The sequence below is a fragment of the Poecilia mexicana genome, unplaced genomic scaffold (genome assembly GCF_051168715.1).
Source record: "Poecilia mexicana isolate PSO_F unplaced genomic scaffold, ASM5116871v1 scaffold_9, whole genome shotgun sequence".
In the NCBI taxonomy this organism is placed as follows: domain Eukaryota; kingdom Metazoa; phylum Chordata; class Actinopteri; order Cyprinodontiformes; family Poeciliidae; genus Poecilia; species Poecilia mexicana.
Genome location: NW_028263378.1, coordinates 33,311,181 through 33,332,279, shown reverse-complemented (window position 1 = coordinate 33,332,279; position 21,099 = coordinate 33,311,181). Strand labels below are relative to the sequence as shown.

General features: G+C 38.6%; 1 protein-coding gene and 1 long non-coding RNA gene across 2 annotated transcripts; one reads left to right on the top strand and one right to left on the bottom strand.

Annotated features, from left to right (window-relative positions):
- Nucleotides 1–20: 20 nt before the first annotated feature.
- On the top strand, nt 21–19,504 carry dhfr (dihydrofolate reductase). Its single transcript, XM_088009174.1, has 7 exons — nt 21–771; nt 892–941; nt 1,100–1,205; nt 9,726–9,849; nt 10,615–10,730; nt 16,013–18,177; nt 19,077–19,504. The coding sequence occupies exons 1-6, from the start codon at nt 620–622 to the stop codon at nt 16,086–16,088; spliced, it is 624 nt and encodes a 207-aa protein (XP_087865300.1). The 5' UTR covers nt 21–619; the 3' UTR covers nt 16,089–18,177; nt 19,077–19,504.
- Nucleotides 1,908–2,835, bottom strand: LOC148157789 (uncharacterized). Its single transcript, XR_015764335.1, has 3 exons — nt 2,552–2,835; nt 2,294–2,435; nt 1,908–2,185 (listed from the first exon to the last, which is right to left on the bottom strand). It is a non-coding gene; the product is annotated as an uncharacterized LOC148157789 (long non-coding RNA).
- Nucleotides 19,505–21,099: the final 1,595 nt, after the last annotated feature.

The window sequence follows — 21,099 nt, the reverse complement described above, 5'->3', positions numbered from 1 at the left end:
ATTGAGTCAGGTTCTGGTTCTGCTGGAGGTTTCTTCCTGTTAAAGGGGAGTTTTTCCTCCCCACTGTTGCTACATTCATGCTCTGTATGAGAGTTTGCTGTAATGTCAACAACACAATGGAAGCAGTTGTCACCACAGGAGGAATTAATTCTGCAAGTCAATGACTCGATGCAATCTGCGGGGTTTTCTTGGATACAAACTTTTTAAACCACTTGTGCCTTGAGAGAATATTTCTTGTGAATTGGCACCTTGATTAGTGTTCAGCTCAGGCAAACAGTCCATGATACTTGTGATTATGACTTGGTAGAGAGCAGCTTTTCTCCTTTTCTTTTCTCATGTTTTCACTTGGTTTCTTCTCTCCTTTCTCTTCCAGTTTTTTGCTTGAGTTTCATACTGCCACATGTGGCACTTGTAGAAGTGACTTCTGAACCACTTCTTATCCTCACTTTGTCATATGCCTGAACCTTGTAAACTAGAAAATGTCTTTTAAGATTTTGATTTAAGGATACAGAAAAGTTGTTTAAATTCAATCAATACCACCTATGTACACAGGGGGGCAGTAGATAAAATATACGGACATAGTTATCCAGAAGACTAGATCGTAATTTCCGGTTCTGTTATGTCGTGTTGGCGGGAAATGCTGGCTGTCAGCAGTTTTAAGAGACAGACTACATTCTCCATGTCGCGGGTCCTGAACGGAATTGTGGCGGTGTGCCCCAACCTGGGCATTGGGAAGGATGGGAAGCTGCCCTGGCATCCTATTCGACTCAGGTCAGTTACCATGGCAGTTGCTCAGGAAGGAATGAAGCTGTCAAAGTGCTGAACGCCTTCGTTGATTCATTCAATTTCCCTTTGGGATCAATAAAGTAATTTGAATTTTCACATTTTCAGCAACGAATTCGCTCATTTCCGAAAGATGACAGCCACACCGTCAGTAGCAGGTAAGTTCATCCTCCTTAGATGACAGAAACATAAACATGGGTTATGGAGGAGCTACTGATTTAATTGTTGCTTTTAAAATAATCAATTTCTCTGTGTGATGGACACAGAGAAATTGTTAATCGGTTGGATTAATAAGCGACTGAAACTGCTCCTGTAGGCAGGACGAATGTGGTGATCATGGGCAGGAAGACCTGGTTCTCAATCCCAGAGAAGAACAGGCCACTGAAAGGCAGGATCAACATCGTCCTCAGCAGGGAGTACAAGTATGACGCACACAAACAGAATGCACGTGACCCACCGTTCAGGAACTCCTCGTCAGCATTTGTTTCAGTTTTCTATATGTAGTTTATATTTCACTAGGCTGTTTTGAATACAAAATATTTTTTAAAAAACGTAAGATTTATTCAGTCGGACACATTCCTGGTGAAAAATAAATATACGAAGTATGTTAAATTTTAGTATATTTAAGCATACTTTCAGTCAGACTAATGAGTATAGTTAACGTTCACTTAGAATTAACTTGAAGTGTCACATTGTGGAGCAATTAATTTTGTGCTTGGTGTATTTTAATAGTATTTAAATTGTATTAAAGCACAATTTAAAGCAGGGGTGGGCAAATCAGGTCTCACAACTCTTAGATGTCTCCCTGGCCCCTGACTTCATTATTTGACTCAGGTGTGTTAAAGTAGAGACACATCTAAAAGTTGCAGGATACCGAGTTGCCCACCCCTGATTTAAAGTGTACTAAGTGTACTTTAACTACTTACCTCTCCGTCACTATTTTTTTCTTAGTTAAAACTTATTTTTCACCTTATCTAGACAGTTCATAGCAAAAATACTACATCACTTTTTATATGAGCTTACATTTAAGTCTAGCAGAGAAATGGGAGCAGGAAGTTGTGTGGGTGACATCATGCTGCAAGGGGTCTGAAAATTAACACAATAAAACAATAGGTACACTTAGAGGAAATGTGAAAAATGTTTCACCAAATGTTTTAATACAATGTCACAGTATTCCAGTATTACTGAAGACAAGCTGACATTTCTCCTTCCTAAGAACAGTGAGAATCAGCAGAACATTCTCATTCACTACACTTTACAGAAACCTACAAAAAAGTACAATAGAGCAATTAAATAGAGGGTACAGAAAAACAGACTCGCTATGTATGTGACATCATCAGAACTGATGATGATTGGGACCAGAAGCCTGGGGTGGAAAAACATTTCTGGATGTCTTCTTTGCCTGTTTATGTTGGAAGTTGAAAAAATAGTCAGCAATATAATAAAATCAGCTTATGATGGCATTAACTATGAAGCTGTGTTAAGTGTGGACTTAAGGGAGACAAACTACCTTAAACTACCATCCATGATCTGAACACGCTGATCCTTGCAGGGTGGTGAGGGCGGCTGGTGGTGCCCATCTCCAGTAGTCATCAGATGAGAGGTGGGGTTCACCCTGGAAAGGTCACCAGTCCATCACTGGGCCCTGAAAACTAACAACAAATAACATGGATAAAAGAGACATGGTAGATTAACAAGGGGAAAAAATTCTGTCCAATTATTTTCAAATTAAATCATGTTTATTAAGGACTTAGTGTTGGTTACACACCAGTTTTTGCTGTGGTTAAAAATGTGGCGAACTGCTCAGTAAAAAAACAAAAAAAAAGCCTTCCACCATGAAGACGATGTGGAGGTTCATCCTCAGAACAGGTTGTTGTTCTGGTGGAGCCAGAGCCTCTTCTGAGACAGGAAAGTCTTTAGGTTTTCTAATTCCTGATCCCTGGCTTCCTCTTTCATCTTCATTTGCTTGGACTGCAAAAATATGTTGAAGATAAAAACAATGATGAATTAGTTATAACAACAGCCTCACAATATCAAAGTGTCTTTGGCATACTTAGCTTAATTAAAACCAGTTTATGAAGAAAACTATATTAAGTCGAAACAAACAGAGCCTCCATGCAGTTATAACATGAAGTTGAATGATTGTTATAGTAATAATCATAAAAGTCACAATAACATTAATAAAATAACTTTCTGAAACCAACGTAACGCAACCTTTTGTGACCCACATTTCATTTTTATCCGGTTCTTGTCCTGTTGTGTCGTCTAACTTGGACTAGGACGTCACCAGCTTGAATTTATCAAAACTAACTGTTATCAAGGCTCTCTCTACTTTCAATTCAATATTACACCAGTAAAAATGGCGAATTTGGACAGCATCTGTTATCTTCTCTGGCTTCATGGCTTTTCTTCTTTTTATGGCACGTAAAAAAAAACTTAGTGTACAATACCGCCACCATCTGGTCTGGAGTGTGAACTGGAGCTAATGCCTTTCACTAATGGGTAAAGACAGTCTCTGTGTTTTAGTTAAAAAACTGAAAACAACAGATCATATTGGAAGAGATGTAAAGCTGAAGATACCTGCTACATTTAATGTTACAAGTATTGTTTTTGTTGTAGAAACTCTGTCACTAAACTGTCAATGTTTAATATTTTGAGGCATGAACACATTATTTACTTTGTTAAAGAACATTACACCAAGTTCCACTATAAGGATTACTTTTTGTTTTATTCCTTGCCATTTTAACAAAAATGGTAAAAGATTAAGGCACCTAAAAAGGCATATTTTATTAGCTCAAACTACACACTGAGATGTAATTTAAAAATATACTGGAGTTAATAATTCAAAGTAAGTGTTAAGTGAATTTAAAAAAAATTCTATTTTGAGCATATATTTTAAAATGTACACAAAATATTTTTGACAGATATTTTAAAAGTATTTAAAATATCTTTTAAATATACACTTCAGCAAGTGTATATTTACATTTGGGCAAATACATATTTTGTTCACAGAAAATATACTTTAATTTAATATACCTAAAAGTGTATTTTGGTAAAATTATATTTAAGTGTGTTTAAAGTTATGTCAAAATTGGTACAAGGATACTTTTAGTATACTTCGTATATATTTATAGGTAGTACACTTAATACTTAGTGTACTTAAAATGTACTTACACAAAAACTGCATGGAGGCTCTGTTTGTTGCGACTTAATATAGTTTTCTTCATAAACTGGTTTTAATTAAGCTAAGTATGCCAAAGACACTTTGATATTGTGAGGCTGTTGTTATAACTAATTCATCATTGTTTTTATCTTCAACGTATTTTTGCAGTCCAAGCAAATGAAGATGAAAGAGGAAGCCAGGGATCAGGTATTAGAAAACGTAAAGACTTTCCTGTCTCAGAAGAGGCTCTGGCTCCACCAGAACAACAACCTGTTCTGAGGATGAACCTCCACATCGTCTTCATGGTGGAAGGCTTTTTTTTTGTTTTTTTTTTACTGAGCAGTTCGCCACATTTTTAACCACAGCAAAAACTGGTGTGTAACCAACACTACGTGCTTAATAAACATGATTTAATTTGAAAATAACTGGGCAAAATTTATTCTCCTTGTTAATCTACCATGTCTTTTTCATACATGTTATTTGTTGTTGGCTTTCAGGGCCCAGTGATGGACTGGTGACCTCTCATCTGTTGCCTGCTGGAGATGGGCACCACCCATGCAAGCGTCTCTGTTGCGCTGAGCGTTTCACTGGCAGAGCAGCTGTATTCCTAAAATATAGGTTTACACTTTATGCATTTATAACCAGAGAGCGGACCAATAACAAAGCTGCCACCTCTGCATGCTGCCGCTGCTTGATGAACCGCGCGGATCGCGTGTGTGTCGCCTTTCACTCAAATTGGACACAGGCTGACCTGTATGGATATTTACATCAACTTCCTGTGAGGAATTATGTTTCTTTGGAGAAATCGAGGTAGGAGTCTAAAACCCACCGCGTTAGCTCTGGTTGCGCAGCTCAATGTGAACCGCAGGAATAATATGTAGTTGTGCTTTCAGAGGTGCGCCTTGAGGGAGTGGTGACAATGATTTATCTTTGTGAACAAAAAATTATGTGGGGCATTTACATCTCAACATGCTGCTCAGTGTGGCCCTGTCTTCCTTGTAAAGTTCATGTCTGTGTTCCCAGTTGGTCGGAGCGTTAGTGGTTAACGAACCAGCGCTAACCGATCATCATGCAGGTTCAGCCCAGTGAGGAGCTTTCGCGCTTGCCTTGTAGTCAGGCATCACTCTGGTATGATATTATTGTGTTATTATTTTTAGTATTATTTTTCCGGTTACAGGAAACGTATCAAATGCTTTGTCTACTTAGTCAGTTTGTCTGCAGTAATACTGGAATACCATGGCATTAAATTGAAACAATACTCTCTCCTTGGTGAAACATTTTTCACATTTCCTCTAAAGTGTACCTATTGTTTTATTGTGCTGATTTTCATAAGCATGTTGTTTGTTTGACAATTTGTACAATTCTGTAATAATATATTGGTAATATACTCTTGAAAAATGTGAATACATTGAATACACAATGTAAAAAAAAAATTTCAGCTGTAAAGTATGTTGTAATTGATCCTTCTGTGTTTTGGTAGCCTGATATGTTTGCAGTACTGTCATGTGTATGAAGCATATTATTCACAAAGTGGCAAAGAAAAATAATAAGAGACATTGATAAGTAACTGAGAAGTGTACTTCATTAGCAGTAAAACACAAGTGTAATTGGAGTACACTGTGATCACACTACTAATATATAAAATATGTAAAGCTTATATACTGAAAATACATTCTAAATATTTTTAAATGTAATTCAATCACAAAAATAGTACACTTAAGATATACTAATCAAGCATGTTTATATTACATAAAAAGCAATATACTTAAAGTATACTAAGTATAACTTAAGTTGTTCCAAAAAAGTATGTGAAAGTACACTTTAAATTGTGCTATAATACAATTTAAATACTATTAAAATACTCTAAGCACAAAATTAGTTTCTCCAAAATAACATACTTCAAATTAACTCAATGTGTTAGACAAATAAAATTTGATTGATTTATCCTAAGTGAACTTGAAGTATGCTCATGATTAGTCTGACTTAAAGTATGCTCAAGTATGCTTAAAATTTGATATACTTAGTATAATTATTTTTCACCTTGGCTGTCAAAAAGTAGACAGAGTGTCTGCCTCATGGACTAAAACTGGGAGCTGGTTCCTTAAGAGTGGCGCCTGATACTGTAACTTAAACATCTACTACGTTCTATCCTACTTTTAGAAACTAGGAACCACCAGCTTAATAAAGTGTTTTATTATAATCTATGTAACGATCAAATAAGATGTAACTTTCAATTAGCATGACAATAGAAATGTACTTACTACTGTGTTATTTTACCAAATTTAAACATACAAGGTATTATTTCCTAAACTGTAATTACTTCATAAGTAATTCTGTTGCGCTTTCATTAATAAAAAATATGGAACTGGTAAGATAAATGATTGAAACTAACCCAGTGTTGTTTCCTGGATCCTTGCAGCATGTTCAGGAATGGGGTTGCCTGCATGAAATGTAGCAATGATTTCCAAAAAGAAAAGCAGATTAGGAATGACCCTAAGCAGCATCAGCAACTTAGCTTGCTAATACATCTGGCTGGCTCTGTTTGTAATACTGAGGAAATTGGTGTCATCATTTCTCTCTCTTTGTCTCTTGTGTATTTTGGCACCTATGAAACAGTTAGTGCAGTGATTTTGTTAAACAAACCTTACATTCTCACTAAAAATAAGTTAGATAGAGCACATAACACCAGTTTTAAAGTCCTTCACTGACACCCTGTAGCTCAGAGAACAGACTTTAAAATACTTTAGTTTGTAAATCATTAAACAATGTAGCACCACAATACATTAAATATCTGCTGCTGTTGTATCAACCTTCCAGACCCCTCAGGTTCTGGTTCTGGTTCTGCTCTGCATCCCCAGAATCAGAACTAAACAATGAGAAGCAGTATTCAGCTTCTATGCACCACAAATCTGGAACAAACTTCCAGAAAACTGTAAAACAGCTGAAACACTGAGTTCCTTTACATCTCAACTAAAAACCCACCTGTTTGGAATAGGGATGCTCCAATTAGCCTTTTTGCTGCCGATTCTGATCACCCATGAGGCCGATCTTTGCCGATTACCTGGATTGACTGTAAATTTTTTTGATTTAGATATAAATGCTTCTAAAATGGAAAAATTATCTGGCAATAAATCCACCTAGACATAAAACATACAAAATACTTGCAGGCGAAATACAGCCGCTACTCGGTCAAAAGGACAACTGAAAAACCTGCAATTAATAGATTAATTAAACTCACCTTGCCACCTAACCTGTCACGCTTTGGGTTTGAAAATACGGGAAATGCCGCCTGGAGTGGGAGGAGAGGGCGAATGAACGAACGTAAGATGGGGTGGAGGGGAGGAAATAGACCAGCGGACTGACGAACCGTTAGACCGGGGGACGAACACGGGGGGAAGCAATACGGGATATTTACGACACCTTCACTGGTCACACTCAGAAACTCATCTACCAGCCATGTACGATGCGCTCCGCCACCCGTTTCTTCAGACCGGGATATGAAATTTATTGTGCGGTTCGTCGGTAAAGCTACATTTACACGGTAAGCATCAGCTACTCAGCCGCCCGCCCTGCTCAGTCTATCCGCTCACCTCAGCGCTCTTCCCGCCGTTCGCTTTCAACCAGCAGCCCCGGAGGAGAAATGCTGCCGTACTCCAGGCATTCCCCCAGTCATTTTAAGGATGCTTATTGGTTCCCCAAAAACGATAAAAAGTCGGGCATTATCATCAATCAATAAAATCCCCACGGGCCAATCTTGAAGATTGGACTTTATGCCGCTGAGACTTAGCTTTTGTCAACAACTCAGAGGCGGAAGTGAGAGCTCCGCGCAACGCAAATGAAGTCCCAGCCGGAACACGGTGCGCTAACTAATAAAACATAAATTAACGAAGCTTCGAGGCAGGTAAATTTTCCTCGAGGAATTTTAGTAATCGAGGTACTCGAATCATTCGAGGAATCGTTTCAGCCCTAATTTGAAGCGTAATCAATTATGAATTTAACTATAGCACTTAACTTAATGTACGAAGCTGAAGTTGGTTTCCAATTCTTGCTTCCGATTTGGGAAATGGCTAAAGGGCAATTCCACCCAACTTTTCACTACTTCCCGCATCTTTAATCAACTCTAGTTTAAAAACTACAACACCTAGACTCTTCAAACCTGGACTGGATTATTCTGCTCTAATACCAGAATATTTAAAACCATGTTTGGCTTTGACAAAGACATGATGATGGAGTGACAACATTTAGTTTATTCCACTTGGCGTCGCTCTTATTCTATGTTTCACAGAAGTCTTTTAGCCAGCTAGCAATGTATGGAGAACGTCTCGACGCGTGACATCATTGCTGCAACAGCGTGGCTGGTGACAAGCAGCCCGGTAACAGTCGCCTTTCTCTGTGTTTGATCGTGGCATTTGTTAATGGGAAAGTACCTGAATGGCGACTGCAGGGAAGGGCAACTGGTACCGTACTGTTCCATCATCCGCCGCACTATTGTTACAAGCGTAGTGTGCATGAATTCCTTCAGAGGTCCGCTCACCCTGTGGGCCGCACTAATATTATACTTTCATATCCCGGTAGGGGCCACGAGACATCGACCTGTGGGCTGCAATTGGCCCATGGGCCGCGAGAATGAGATCTCTGTTGTAGATGGTGATGGCTGTTGGAAGGAAAGATCTTCTGCAGCGGTCTGTTAAGTTTCACAAATCAGAAAAAGGTTAGACAAATCACACACATGGTTTTAAATGTTCTGCTGTAAAATAATCTGGTCCAGGTTTGAAGTGTCTAGGTGTTGTAGTTTTGGAAATAGAAAAGTTCTAGTGTGACCAAGATCCAAAAAAGAGAGTCTGAAATCGCCCTTTATTGAAGTTTCACAAATCAGAAGAACATTTCACAAATTCTGAAAATAGTTCTAAATATTCTGCTATTGGTTTAAAATAATCCAATCCGGGTTTGAAGTGTCTAGGTGTTGGAAATTTTGAAATTAGAGCAGTTCTAATATGAGCTAAATGGAAATAGTGAAAAATTGCATTTTATTGAAGTTTTACAAATCAGAAAAAAGTTTCACAAATCCCAAACATGGTTCTAAATATTCTGCTATTAGTTTAGAATAATCCAGTGCAGGTTTGAAGTGTCTAGGTGTTGAAGTTTTGGAATTAGAGAAGATCGTGTGTGACTGAGACCCAAAAAAGGGTAAAAAAAAAAAAAAAACCTTTGTTGAAGTTTCACAAATCAGAAAAAGGTTTTACAAATCCCAAACATGGTTATAAATATTCTGCTATTAGAGCAGAATAATCCAGTCCAGGTTTGAAAGTGTCTAGGTGTTGTAGTTTTTAAACTGGAGTCGAGTAAAGATGCGGAAGGTAGTGAAAAATTGGATGGAATTGCCCTTTAGCAATTTCCCGAATCGGAAGCAAGAGTTGGAAACCAACTTCAGCTTCGTACTTAACATAATGTTTTGATTGTTGATTCTATGTTGCATGACTTTGTGTTTTTGTATTATGATGTAAAGCACTTTGAAATGCCTTGCTGCTGAAATGTGCTATACAAATAAAATTTGATTGATTGACTTAATTGTGTTACTGAGTGGGAACCAGCAGCCTGAACCTAAAGAGCTCAAACAGGAACAGATGGAAAATTTAAAATGGTCGTAGTTCCATAGAAATGTCTAAATAATTAGAATAAAAATAATATGTGTGTGTATGTTCTGGATTGATTCAATCTACCTTGATGCCAAGTGACCTGCAGTGTTAAAACAAACCTTATCTGATCTAATTTGCTCTAGGGTGCCACCTGCAGGAGCACACTACCTGGCAGCAGACTTCAGCTCAGCTCTGACATTAGTTGACACAGAACTGGCAGAACAAGCTGACCAGGTCTGGGTTATAGGAGGAAGCTCTCTATACAAGGTCATTTTTTTTCTGCTTTGTCTTAAGTCCCACCCCAAGGTGGAACATTTGACCTGAGTAAACTACACATTTTTGCTTACCGTATTTTCCGCACTATAAGGCGTACCTTCAATTAATGGCCTATTTTAAAACTTTTTTCATATATAAGGCACACTGCATTATAAGGCGCATAGAATAGATGCTACAGTAAGAGGCTGGAGTTACGTTATGCATCCAGTAGATGGTGCTGCACTAAAGTGAATGTCAACAAAACAGTCCCACTCCGGTCGGCGAGGAGCGCCTTCCGTGACTGGACTGGGGCGTGGCCGGACGATGGTCACCCCTCTCCTATCGTGCACAGCATGTTGGTGGAGAACGTGGTGCTAAATGACCTGCAGACGACCTGATTCTAGACGGTCAGTAGGTAGATAGGTCAGTCAAACTTTATTAATAGATTACAAACCAGCATTCTGACAACTATCCCAGCATGCACCGCGTGCTTCTTCTTCTACAGGCGAAAATGAAGTTGGCGGCTGCTTAACGTAGTTGATAGACCTGTTGTGGCTCAATATTGGTCCATATATAAGGCTCACCGGATTATAAGGCGCACTGTCGACTTTTGAGGAAATTGAAGGTTTTTAGGTGCGCCTTATAGTGTGGAAAATACGGTACTTTAATTGCCCTTCTGCTCACTGCTTCAGTTAATTTGTTTTTTATGAAGCAGTACCAGATGAGCTGCAGCTGCCTACAACTCTCTCATTTTTTGTTTTGTTTTGGGCTGCACAGGAGTTGATGGAAAGGCCGGGAACCACAAGGCTGTTTGTCACACAAGTCCTGCAGCAGTTTGACTGTGACACATTCCTTCCTGAAATCGTTCCAGACAAATATCAACTGCTGCCAGAGTAAGGGCATAATAATCTCGGTAAAACGTATTTAGGTGTGAAACATCCCTTTAAATAATGCAGAGTTAAAGGTTAAGGATTGTTTTCGGCTGATTTGAAGTTGGAATGGAGTCGAATGTCTAATGCACAGTGTGTGTAATCCTGTGGAGCTGAGTGTGAACTAGGCAGAGGTTATAATTATGGGTGCAACAGAGTGAAATGAGACCAGAGGCTGTTAGCAGGGCCGACCCAAACCTCCGTGTGGTTGTAAGCAAAATCTGTTTTTGAGGTCCACTATTTTTCTACAAATAATGCGGACTGCTGCAATCAATAGTCAGACAATTGGATTATTCACGCACCTGCTATAAACATGCTGTTTTGAAGGAAAAAAAAACAAACTCAAATATACCGGACCAACCACGAGAATCAACCCATTTAAGGTTAAAACTCAGTTTCACACAAATGCAAATATTCTACCATAAATGTTTGGCTGTTGAACTGGACTGTTGAAGGTTGCTATGATGCTAATTTTATATTAGCAGCTCCACAAATCTTTTTGGTAAACATTACATTAGCAAATGACATGAAAACATACCTTCATCTTGGCTTTTTTTTCTGTTCTTCCTCTTTCCTTGTTCTGCCCCTATTTTGCTAACTTAGGTTTGGATGTGCACTGCACATTGCCTGGCAGCTCATAAGTGTGACCTACCACTGCCACCAGGGGCCCCCCAAGAACAACTTCTGTTCTCTTTATGCATGTATAATGAAGGATTTCTACATGATCAAATATACATTACTGTTGTTAAAAAAATCACAACTTTATCATAAAATAGTGTGTTTTTGTTAACATAATCATATAGAAATCATTACGAAAAAAAAAAAATCAATTCCACTTAGGGCCCCCCCCCCAGGTCCCTTAGCAGCCACTTGTTTTCCTTAAGCCTGGGGCAGATAATATTGATGAAAGTGCCAAGGGTTTTTGTCCCAATTTGTAAAACTGGACCAATATTAAACAATATTTATTTCCATCCTGTTCTCATTTGTGTCTGGAGAGGAAGTGGAAGGGGTCGGCCATGTAGTATTTGTTTAGTCATGTGCAGGGGCGCCGCCAGGAATTGTGGGCCCCCTGACAAAAAATTTGTTTGGGCCCCCCGCCCAGGTGCTGTTAGAATTTTTTGAGTCTATTTGAGCCATTAAAAAGTGTCACAATTTTAAAGGCTTGCATCTGCCTTGCTTTCTTTGGTTCATTACTGATAATTAGCACAATATTTGCTGCTCATGAATTGTTAAATTCATGAGCAGTCCAACAGTCCACATCCAGTATGCAGGTAGGTTGCTTAAATTTTTTCTATTGGTTTTAGATTAATGAAATGTCTCTCCCCATGAGTAACATTCAAAAGCAATGTGCAAAATGCACATAAAGCAATCCAGACTTCTAAAAATGCAATGTATTTGCATTTTATTCAAGCTGCAGTACATAACTAATTAAAAATATGTTTTCTCCATATTTATTAAAGCTGTCACGATGTCGTAGCAGTTTATGAGACAGATAATCTGTGAAAACAATCAATCTCCTCCATCTCCTTCCTGAATTACTATTACTGGTTAAAGTAATGCACCGTTCTGACCAAAACAACCAATCAGAACTAGTAGAACACTTTTAGCTCTGTCAATTAACTTCATTCACTCACTGCTAAATGTGCTACTGGGGGAGAAAGAACTTATCATTACAAGAAACTGTTTATCTGCCATCATTGGTAGCTATCTAACTAAACTGAGCATTCACAGTTTGAATCTGCACAGCTTCTGCACAGATTTGTGCCATGCTAGTTGCAGCATGGCACAAATCGAGGAGGAGGAAGAGTGAGCAGCACAACATGAGATTGTGATTGACAGCACTAAAACTCTCCTGCCACTGGCTGGTTGTTTCTAGCAGTGGGAGAAGGCAGAGGAAATAGATTTTTCACAGATTACCTCTCATACCGTACTGTCACAACATCATGACAGTTTTAAAAAATATGTGGAAAAAATATTTATATAAAAGTGACATACTGCAGCTTTAATTTCACTCAGGAGAGGACGGGTCAGGAGGGATGTGGGTTAGAGCTGCTGCTGACTGACTCACCTGTTAAGTGTGGTAAAAGATACAAAGGACAAGTTCAATATATGAATATGTTGGTAATTTCTTTCCTTAATTTATTAAATGCTAGTGTAATGGAGGCAAACAATAGTCTGTAGCTAAGCTAATTATGCTAAATGGTCGATAATCTCACACCTCTCTTGGAGAAAAACTGGGTTATAAATTAACACTCTTGCCTTTTTCTCTCTCTCTCTCTTTGTTTGAAAACCTGATTTTATAACTTTTCTTAGCAGCATAGTAACTGCCACAATCGTTCTTGTTTCCTACTGTCTGCTGCTAACAGCGTCACTCTGAAGCGCTCCAAGCAGGAACGAACTATTTAACGCAGATAGGGGGGGTTCTGGGCAAATATGGATGTATGTTTCTTGATCTGCGGAGTGGGAACATTAAATTTTTACAGCTAAAAACAATCTTTGAAAATACAATATGATTAATTTTGTATTTGACAGGATCCCGATTTTTTTATTTTTATTTCTATGAACAAAAAATAAATAAATTGTGGAGGGCCTCCAGTTGGTCAGGGCCCCTAGAATTGTCATCACTTTCCCCCCCTCTACCGCGCCCCTGGTCATGTGACAGATATTGAAAGGCTATCTATTATCAGTTAATATTGATTATTGGCCATAACAGCAACATTAATATTGGATATAAATGTCAAACTAATTGTTCATATTGATGCATCTCTAGTGGAACTGGCTGATCATGTAAGGGGTGGAGGTGAATGTGACAGCAAATTAGAGCATGAGATCAGGTGTTAAAGGAGGAGTCTGTATTTGGGGACAAACTGGTCCATCATATGAGCAGCAAGGCCAACAATATATAATCACCACAATATTGATATCTTAGAGGCTTGTTTGGAGTTCATTAATAATTATGACTGGGCAATAAAACAATTATTTGAATTTGCTGTGTAAGAAGATGTCATTTTTGGGAAATCTGGATTTTTTTATTTTATTTTTTCTCCCACCATTGCGCACCCGGGGTTTCCATAGTTCAGCGATATCTTCTCACTCAGGGCCTTTTATTTTGGTTTCCAGACATGTTTTACAGCTTGTATTTCTTTGGACTTTGAATTCAGGTCAACTCCCAGAAGAGATGATTGATAAAATTATTGGTTCCTTTGTTCCTTTTTACCAGTCTTCTGTTAGGAATCTTGTTGTCAACTTTGACAATTGTTTTAAACAGGTGAGCTTTATCGTGAAATCAAACTTTTTTCATCTGCACCTTCTAGTAAAGGTTAAATCAAGCTTCTGTCTTAAAGACTTTGAGAAGCTTATCTATGCCTTCATCACTACACATTTACACTATTGCAACTCATTTTATAAAAATATGGACCAATCTTCTCTACAGCGTCTCCAAATGATTCAAAATTCCGCAGCTAGATATGAGCTAGCGAAGGCAGTGAAGTCAGGGAGTGTGTATCTGTAACCATGAGGATGTGTGTGCAGTTTGACCTTGAATTCTGTTAGTCTTCTCTCCCATGCAAACAGTTTCTGATAAAGGTGATATTATCTCGGAGCAAGTCCTTGAGTCCAGCCATTCCACAGATGTCATTTGGAAGGGGGTAGGACATAGGAAAGAGCAGCTTGTTTACATATCCTCTAGGACAGAGGTTCCCAATCTGTGGGGCGCCCCCCCTAGGGGGCGCGGGAAGCCGTCTGGATGAAAAACAAAAACAAAACATGAACACTATGCGCTGGGTTTTTACCTTAGAATGCCCAACTCTCTGTTATTCCAATGTCAATTTGATACAGTAGAGGCTTCCACACTTCCCATATTTGCATCCTCCGTCACTTTTATCAGCAGTTAAAACTGTTTAATCCGTTGTTAACATGTTGTAACCTGTTTTTCCGAGCCGCCTTTAAACGCAACATGAGCGCTACGACGCTCGCGCTGGGTTTCCACCTGTGAAGGAGACCTGCTGCTGCTGGGCGGAGCTACGTAGGTTTGTGTTAGAATCACGGCAGCAAACTAGCAAAACGCAAAGAACTTTTCCCTCCAAACTAACCGACTGAGTTGAGTAAAGCTGTTGGATGGAGGTAATGTTAGCTAAAAGATGACTAGCTAATATCAATACAGAACCTTAAGCTTAACAAGTACCTTGTAGGCTACCGATGTTGGTGTCTATTTTCAGCTACGTACATTCATTTTGCCCCCAAAAAAGTCGACCCCCCCCGTCACACGCGTCGTTTCAACCAGACAGCCATTTGTAATCCATAGGGGGAGTGCAGAAAATGTCTGGAAACCACTGGGGGGACGCAGAAGAAAAAGTTTGGGAACCACTGCTCTAGGAGATTAGAGATAGCCAGCCAGCAGAGGCAGACACAGGGGAGCCAGTTGATATAAGAATATTCTTTAGTTCAGACAGATTTAAAATTTTCAGTCTGTCCTAAAGTCTCCTGGAGCATCTCTGTTAATTCCAATCATTCCTGTTAAAATTTGCCTTTCCCGACAGGCTGGATTTGCAAATTCTCCAAGATCAATTCCAACCCATTGGTGAGCTCCAGTACCTGCAGCCAGGCTGCAAATCTCAGCAAGAATTGTGTCCGGTTTGCTGTGGTTCCACAGTGTTCACCAGAAAACCCAATCCATCACACTGATCAGGCAGCTTGACGAGGGCCAAAACAGCTGCCGACGTCTTCTGAATTTGTCAATATGCCGGGTATCTGCCAGCAGAAATCCCACTATCATGAAATAAATACAGATGCTCCACGTCTTCCAGGTATAATGTGGACAGACAAAAGTGTTTGTGGACATCCCAAGAGTCCAAAATGTATCCTGCTGGGTGAGTTCCAGCAGGACACGCAGGCTCTCCTTTCCCCAGTCTTCTAGTTGAGAAAATTTGATCAATTGCATCGAGAGACCAGCTGACTAGATCCATAATTTGTAGATGAATTACATAAAATTAGGTTTTTGAAAATATTTTCAATCGTTTGTAATTGTTGACATTACAATGATTGCTGTAAAGACAACAACACAAACACAAGTGCTACATGTTTGTCCAGGAGAATTGAATGCTGCCAGTCGGTGATGCTATCTGTTGGCTTTCCTTGGATAGAAACGTATTAATCTACTTTGAATAATTGATAATACGCTCAATTTGAATGAATTGGAGGGTTTTCTCTACTCTTGTGCATTACATCATATTTATTTTCTTCTTCAGGTTTCCAGGAGTCCCAAAAGAGCTTCAGGAGGAGAATGGAATCCAATACAAATTTGAAGTGTATGAAAATATTTAACAAATTATGTAATATGAAAAAATAAGATAATGAGGCAATGCACTGTAAATGTTGATGCATAATTTTGTTTTACTGCTTTATTTCATTATAAAAGTGTTGGGACAGTTGGTAGCAGAGAGTCTGTCCTGGCTTCTGTAGGTTAAACAAAGAGTGTGTGATCATTGTTATGATCAATCTGATTAGCATCTCTTGGGAATGTGAAAGGAGATGGAAGCATTTCATCAAAGCTCCCATTTTCCTGCTCAGTGTTGTATGTTGATTACCCGAGATAAATAAGTGTAATTATTATTGTAACTGAAGCTTCTCTATTAAAAACAAGTGCGTATATTAGTTTCTCTCACTTCAATAATTTAGAAAAACTAATTGACCAAGCTGAAGCATAGCAAAGTTAGAAATGTTTGATTTTAAATAAAATGCAAATCTTTTAAATCATTAAGTCCTTATTGCTTTGAGTCTTTTCATGTCGGTTGTGGTGCTCCTGGTAATGTCAATGTTGGGAAGCAGGCCATACTCAGAACCAATAGAACAGTCTTCTGCGTACGTCACCACCTCTCGTGGCATATACCCCATGGGCTCTTTGCACCTAAGACGTTGACGTCACATCTCCAGGAGCTAATGCGGCTCACTTTTTTCCGCTTTGAGTTACCATGACTGGTAGAAAAGACTATGTCGTATTTCAGATGCAAAAAAACAATGCTATTAACATTGTTGTCTTCCTAATATAATGGGCTTTTAAGTTTTTGTTAATTTCCAAGCGATCCTGAATTAAGAAGTTGGCTTGTAAATATCTGTCGCTACCAGCTAACGCCGCACAGCAAAGTTTGCAGCCTTCACTTCACTCCGGATCAGCCTAAAACTACCGGGGATACGGATGGTAAATAAAGGAGCCTCCCTGAGTTATTTCTGTTTAATCACTTCTGTATTCAGCCTGAAAGAGTTTATGGGAACGAGAAAGCAGACCAGAGCCAGACAGCCGAGCAACTGATCCGCCTGTACATCCTGCTGTAAACACCGTCCTATCTGAGCTCTTCACAAGAAACATGCAAAGGTAATAAAACGAAATAACACAGAGACATGAAGCAACACGGTCATATTTTTCTAAAAGCAGCAACTTTGAACCTGAACAGCTGAACCAGATCTCTGACACCAGAGCTGCGCTACTGTCAAGCTATGAGGCTTGTTGTGCTTCGTCAGGCTTCGGAAGTAAAAAGCCCGAACCGTAACCTCCCCGTTAGTCTGTGACACTAACGACAATAAACACACATAATATACTTGAAAATAAGATAAATACATTGTCCGTTAGAATGTTTAGATACTTAAATAGCACATTTTACAAGAACAATGTCCGAGAATATTGCCTACTAGCATAAGCTAACGTTAATGTTAGCCACAAAGTTTAAGTAAAACTCACCTTCGTGTCAGTGAATGTATAACGAGGCGAACATCTTAAAACCTTTCTCCAGCTGACTTGTTGGGGCTTCGGATCGATGTACAAACCTTGGCCAAGCCCTGCAAGCACCTAATGTAAATGATATTTGTATTGGATCGGAAACAATCGAGCCGCTTTACCCCGAACGCGGAAGCTGAGGTGCAAAGAGCCCATTGGGGTATATGCCACGAGAGGTGGTGACGTATTTCCGTTTGAATTTATTCCACATAGATTGGTTCCGGGTCCTGCTTGCTCCTATTGTTTTTGGCCAAAGCTGCAAGATCTGTACCATGAAAAAGACGCAAAGCTTAAAATATCTGCGAGCTACTGGTACAACAATCGAGTTTTGTTGTGTGCCGTTGTGTCCAGTAATTAGCCAGTACCATCTGGTGCTTAGTTTTTAAATTTTCCTGCTGATAACATGGCGACAGCAGACTGTAGCCAAAACTTAGCCACTACAGCTAACACACGGTTTGTAGCTGCCTGCTATTTCAAAGCTTGAGGATATTGAAGATCCAGCGTCAGAAGTGGGAAGATGGAGGTTAAAAGGAAGCTGTACGTGCTTCGTTCACTGGAATAATTTGTTGGAGGAAAATAATGCCGGAGGAAATCCACTGCTACGGAAACAGGCTGAGAACAGAGGCAGCGATTCGGCACAAGGTAAGTCAATATGTGTGTTGATGTGCGTTTGTGTTATACGGAGTATGAAATTATTCTTAGGCAGCTCCTTAGCTTTTGTTTATGTGACATATATAAAATACATTTAACATCGGAGCGACGAGCCCCTCCGATACTGAGCAGGTAATTTAAGAACAGCCGAGAGCAGCAACGCTTCAGCCCGATCCAAACCACACAGGTAGTCGGTCAGATTAAGGTCCAAAACCTTCGCTTTACAGCCGTTTAACTTTCACCGATCCACATGAAAAACCCACAGAACAAATGGTACAAATCACGTATTTCCCGAATACCGAAAATATGACGTCTACCTTTGCTGTTTCATAATTATAATCCACATTAGAGTGAATTTTTCCACTTGGCTGCTATAATCTGTTCTTGCTTTACCCAACGTAATTTCTTTTTTTTTTCTCTGAGATTCTGCTTAGAAAATGAAGTTATGAAGTTACATCCTCCCGCTGCTTTTTGTTTTTAAAATGGTAAATTTAGGTTTGCCTTGACTTTTATAAACTGCCTCTATGCATCATTTTGTGTATTACTGTTGGTACAGATATCAGGTGAACACTGTGCTTTGCCTGCTAGTAGTTTAAATTAATTTCAGCTGCACACTTTCAAAAGAGTATTCAAATTTTAACATGCATTTATAAGTAGTATTTTAGTTCACTCTTACTCAGTGACTTCAGTGTTGTTACACCTCTGAAACATTTTTTGCAGTGTCTTTGTGATACCAGAACTATTTCACTTAAACGTTTAATTTCCTGAGATGTTGTCAATTTATTTTCAAGCAAAACTCTCAAAAAGAGCTGAGGATTTATTAGTTTTGATTATGTTGTTCAGCTAAATATGGACGCTTGTTTTTTTTGTGTGTGTTTTTAATTTTTCAGGTTTGCATCGCAACACCTCGTGTTTCTGAGCCATGATCGCTGTGCCGATTACCTTTCCATTGGATCCAAGCACCTGGACCTGCTGAAGGCATCCATCAGTCCATGGATCATCACAATGTGGACTAACTTTTTTTTTTTTTACAGTACTTGGTTAAACTATGATCTTGAAACTGGAGCACCAGATATGCAAAAATCTTCCTGCAGACTTTGTTGGCTACCCTGACACTGCAGTCATCCTGGACGGGGCTGAGCCAGTCTTCCTCTCTCCTCTTCCTCTCTCCTCTTCCTGTCCTCCAGAGTGACAAGTTTTCATCACCAGTAAAGGCAAACAAGTCTGATGCTGCTAGAAAGTATATTATATATTCACTGTTCATTTTGTTATCCTGTTTGTACCTACAATAAAATTGAATATCATTTGTAATACTCTACATTTTACAAACCTTTTTTCCCCATTTCTCAGTTTTTATGTTATATCAAGTATTTACATGTAGATCAGGAGTGAGATGTTAAAATGCAACACTTTTAGGTAATACCAGCAAAGAAATGTGAATATTAAGCAATATGTAGTTAGTCATATAATTTAATACACTGAATAAGGCTGGACGATATGACTTACAAGATTTTTTTCATACCAGATTAGATTTTAATCGATTCCTCCCGTCCTCAATTCCTATAATAAAATCACAGAAAATACTTTCAAAAAGTGCCTTTATTTCAACCATCTGTTCTGTGAGTTGTATGAGGGAGCATAACGGTCAGGATACAAGATTTTTTAATTGCAAAAATGCAGTCATCGTTACAGCAGAATAAAGATGCAATTTTATAACAATGTCTTAAAATTACAAGAAGTCGTTTTAATGAGAAATAAAGATTCAGATTGATCTGACTAACCAGCTCAGTCCAGGTGGTTCTGACATTTGTCAGTAATCAAGAAGATGTACATTTCCACCTCAACTGACCAGGTAAGCATTAAGGTAAAAATAAAAAATAGAGCAAATACTGTAAACAAAATGGAAAAAGCAACTGATAGAAATACTTTCTATATAAAGAAAAACAAAAACGTTAATAGCAGGAGAAAAGTTGTTGGTAACATTAGCTGAGCTGATCTCTCCCTCCAGGAAGCCATCAAACAAAATTCCTGTCCAACTCCATAATAAAGATTAAAAAAAGAAAGAAAACGGGAAGTTAAAATAACAATGCCACTTTAATAATTCAGATCTAATGCGTTCTGGAATCTATTATTGATATTTTACAAATTTCACAAATCAATTAGAAGGTTTCACAAATGTTTTATTTATTCTGTTGTTAGTACAGAATAATCTAGTTAGGTTTGAAATGACTAGGTGTTATAGTTTTTAAAGTACAACATATTAAAAAAGCTCAAGATAGTGAAAAATTAAGTGTAATCGCCCTTTAGCTATTTTCTGAATTAGATGCTACATTCGGAAGCTAACTTCAGCTTCGACTGATAGCTTGGACACAATATAGACAGATCTATATATGTTTATATAGATATATATCTATATCTATCTATAAAGCATAGATATGTAGATTCCACACTGCACAGATAATCAAACCACTGAACGTTTACATAGCACCTTTGTAAGCTTGTCCCTGTTAGCTACGTCAGACATGAGGCATAATGGTGAATACAAACGATTTATTAACTTACCTTTGAAGTTATTGTGAAGTTTTGACACATCCAGCTTAAATCCTTTGTTGTTGTTGGAGCGTTTCAGGACGTCTGAATAATTTTATAGGCATCATTAATAGTCCTGCAGCGACTGAGGAGCCACTGTTAACATACTGCTGCCTGCGCACCGGAAGCATTCTATGTGGCTAAAAAATGCGGAAGTGCTAAAACGGAAGTCGTTGGAGCCTATTAAGAATTAGATTTATTTTTTGCTAAATTATTCATTTCCACAGATTTAAATCCATGTGAATGGTAGATCTATTGTATATTTATGTATGCATTTATGTATTCATTTATTTGTTTTGCTTAGACCCTCCTCCTTGTCAGTCA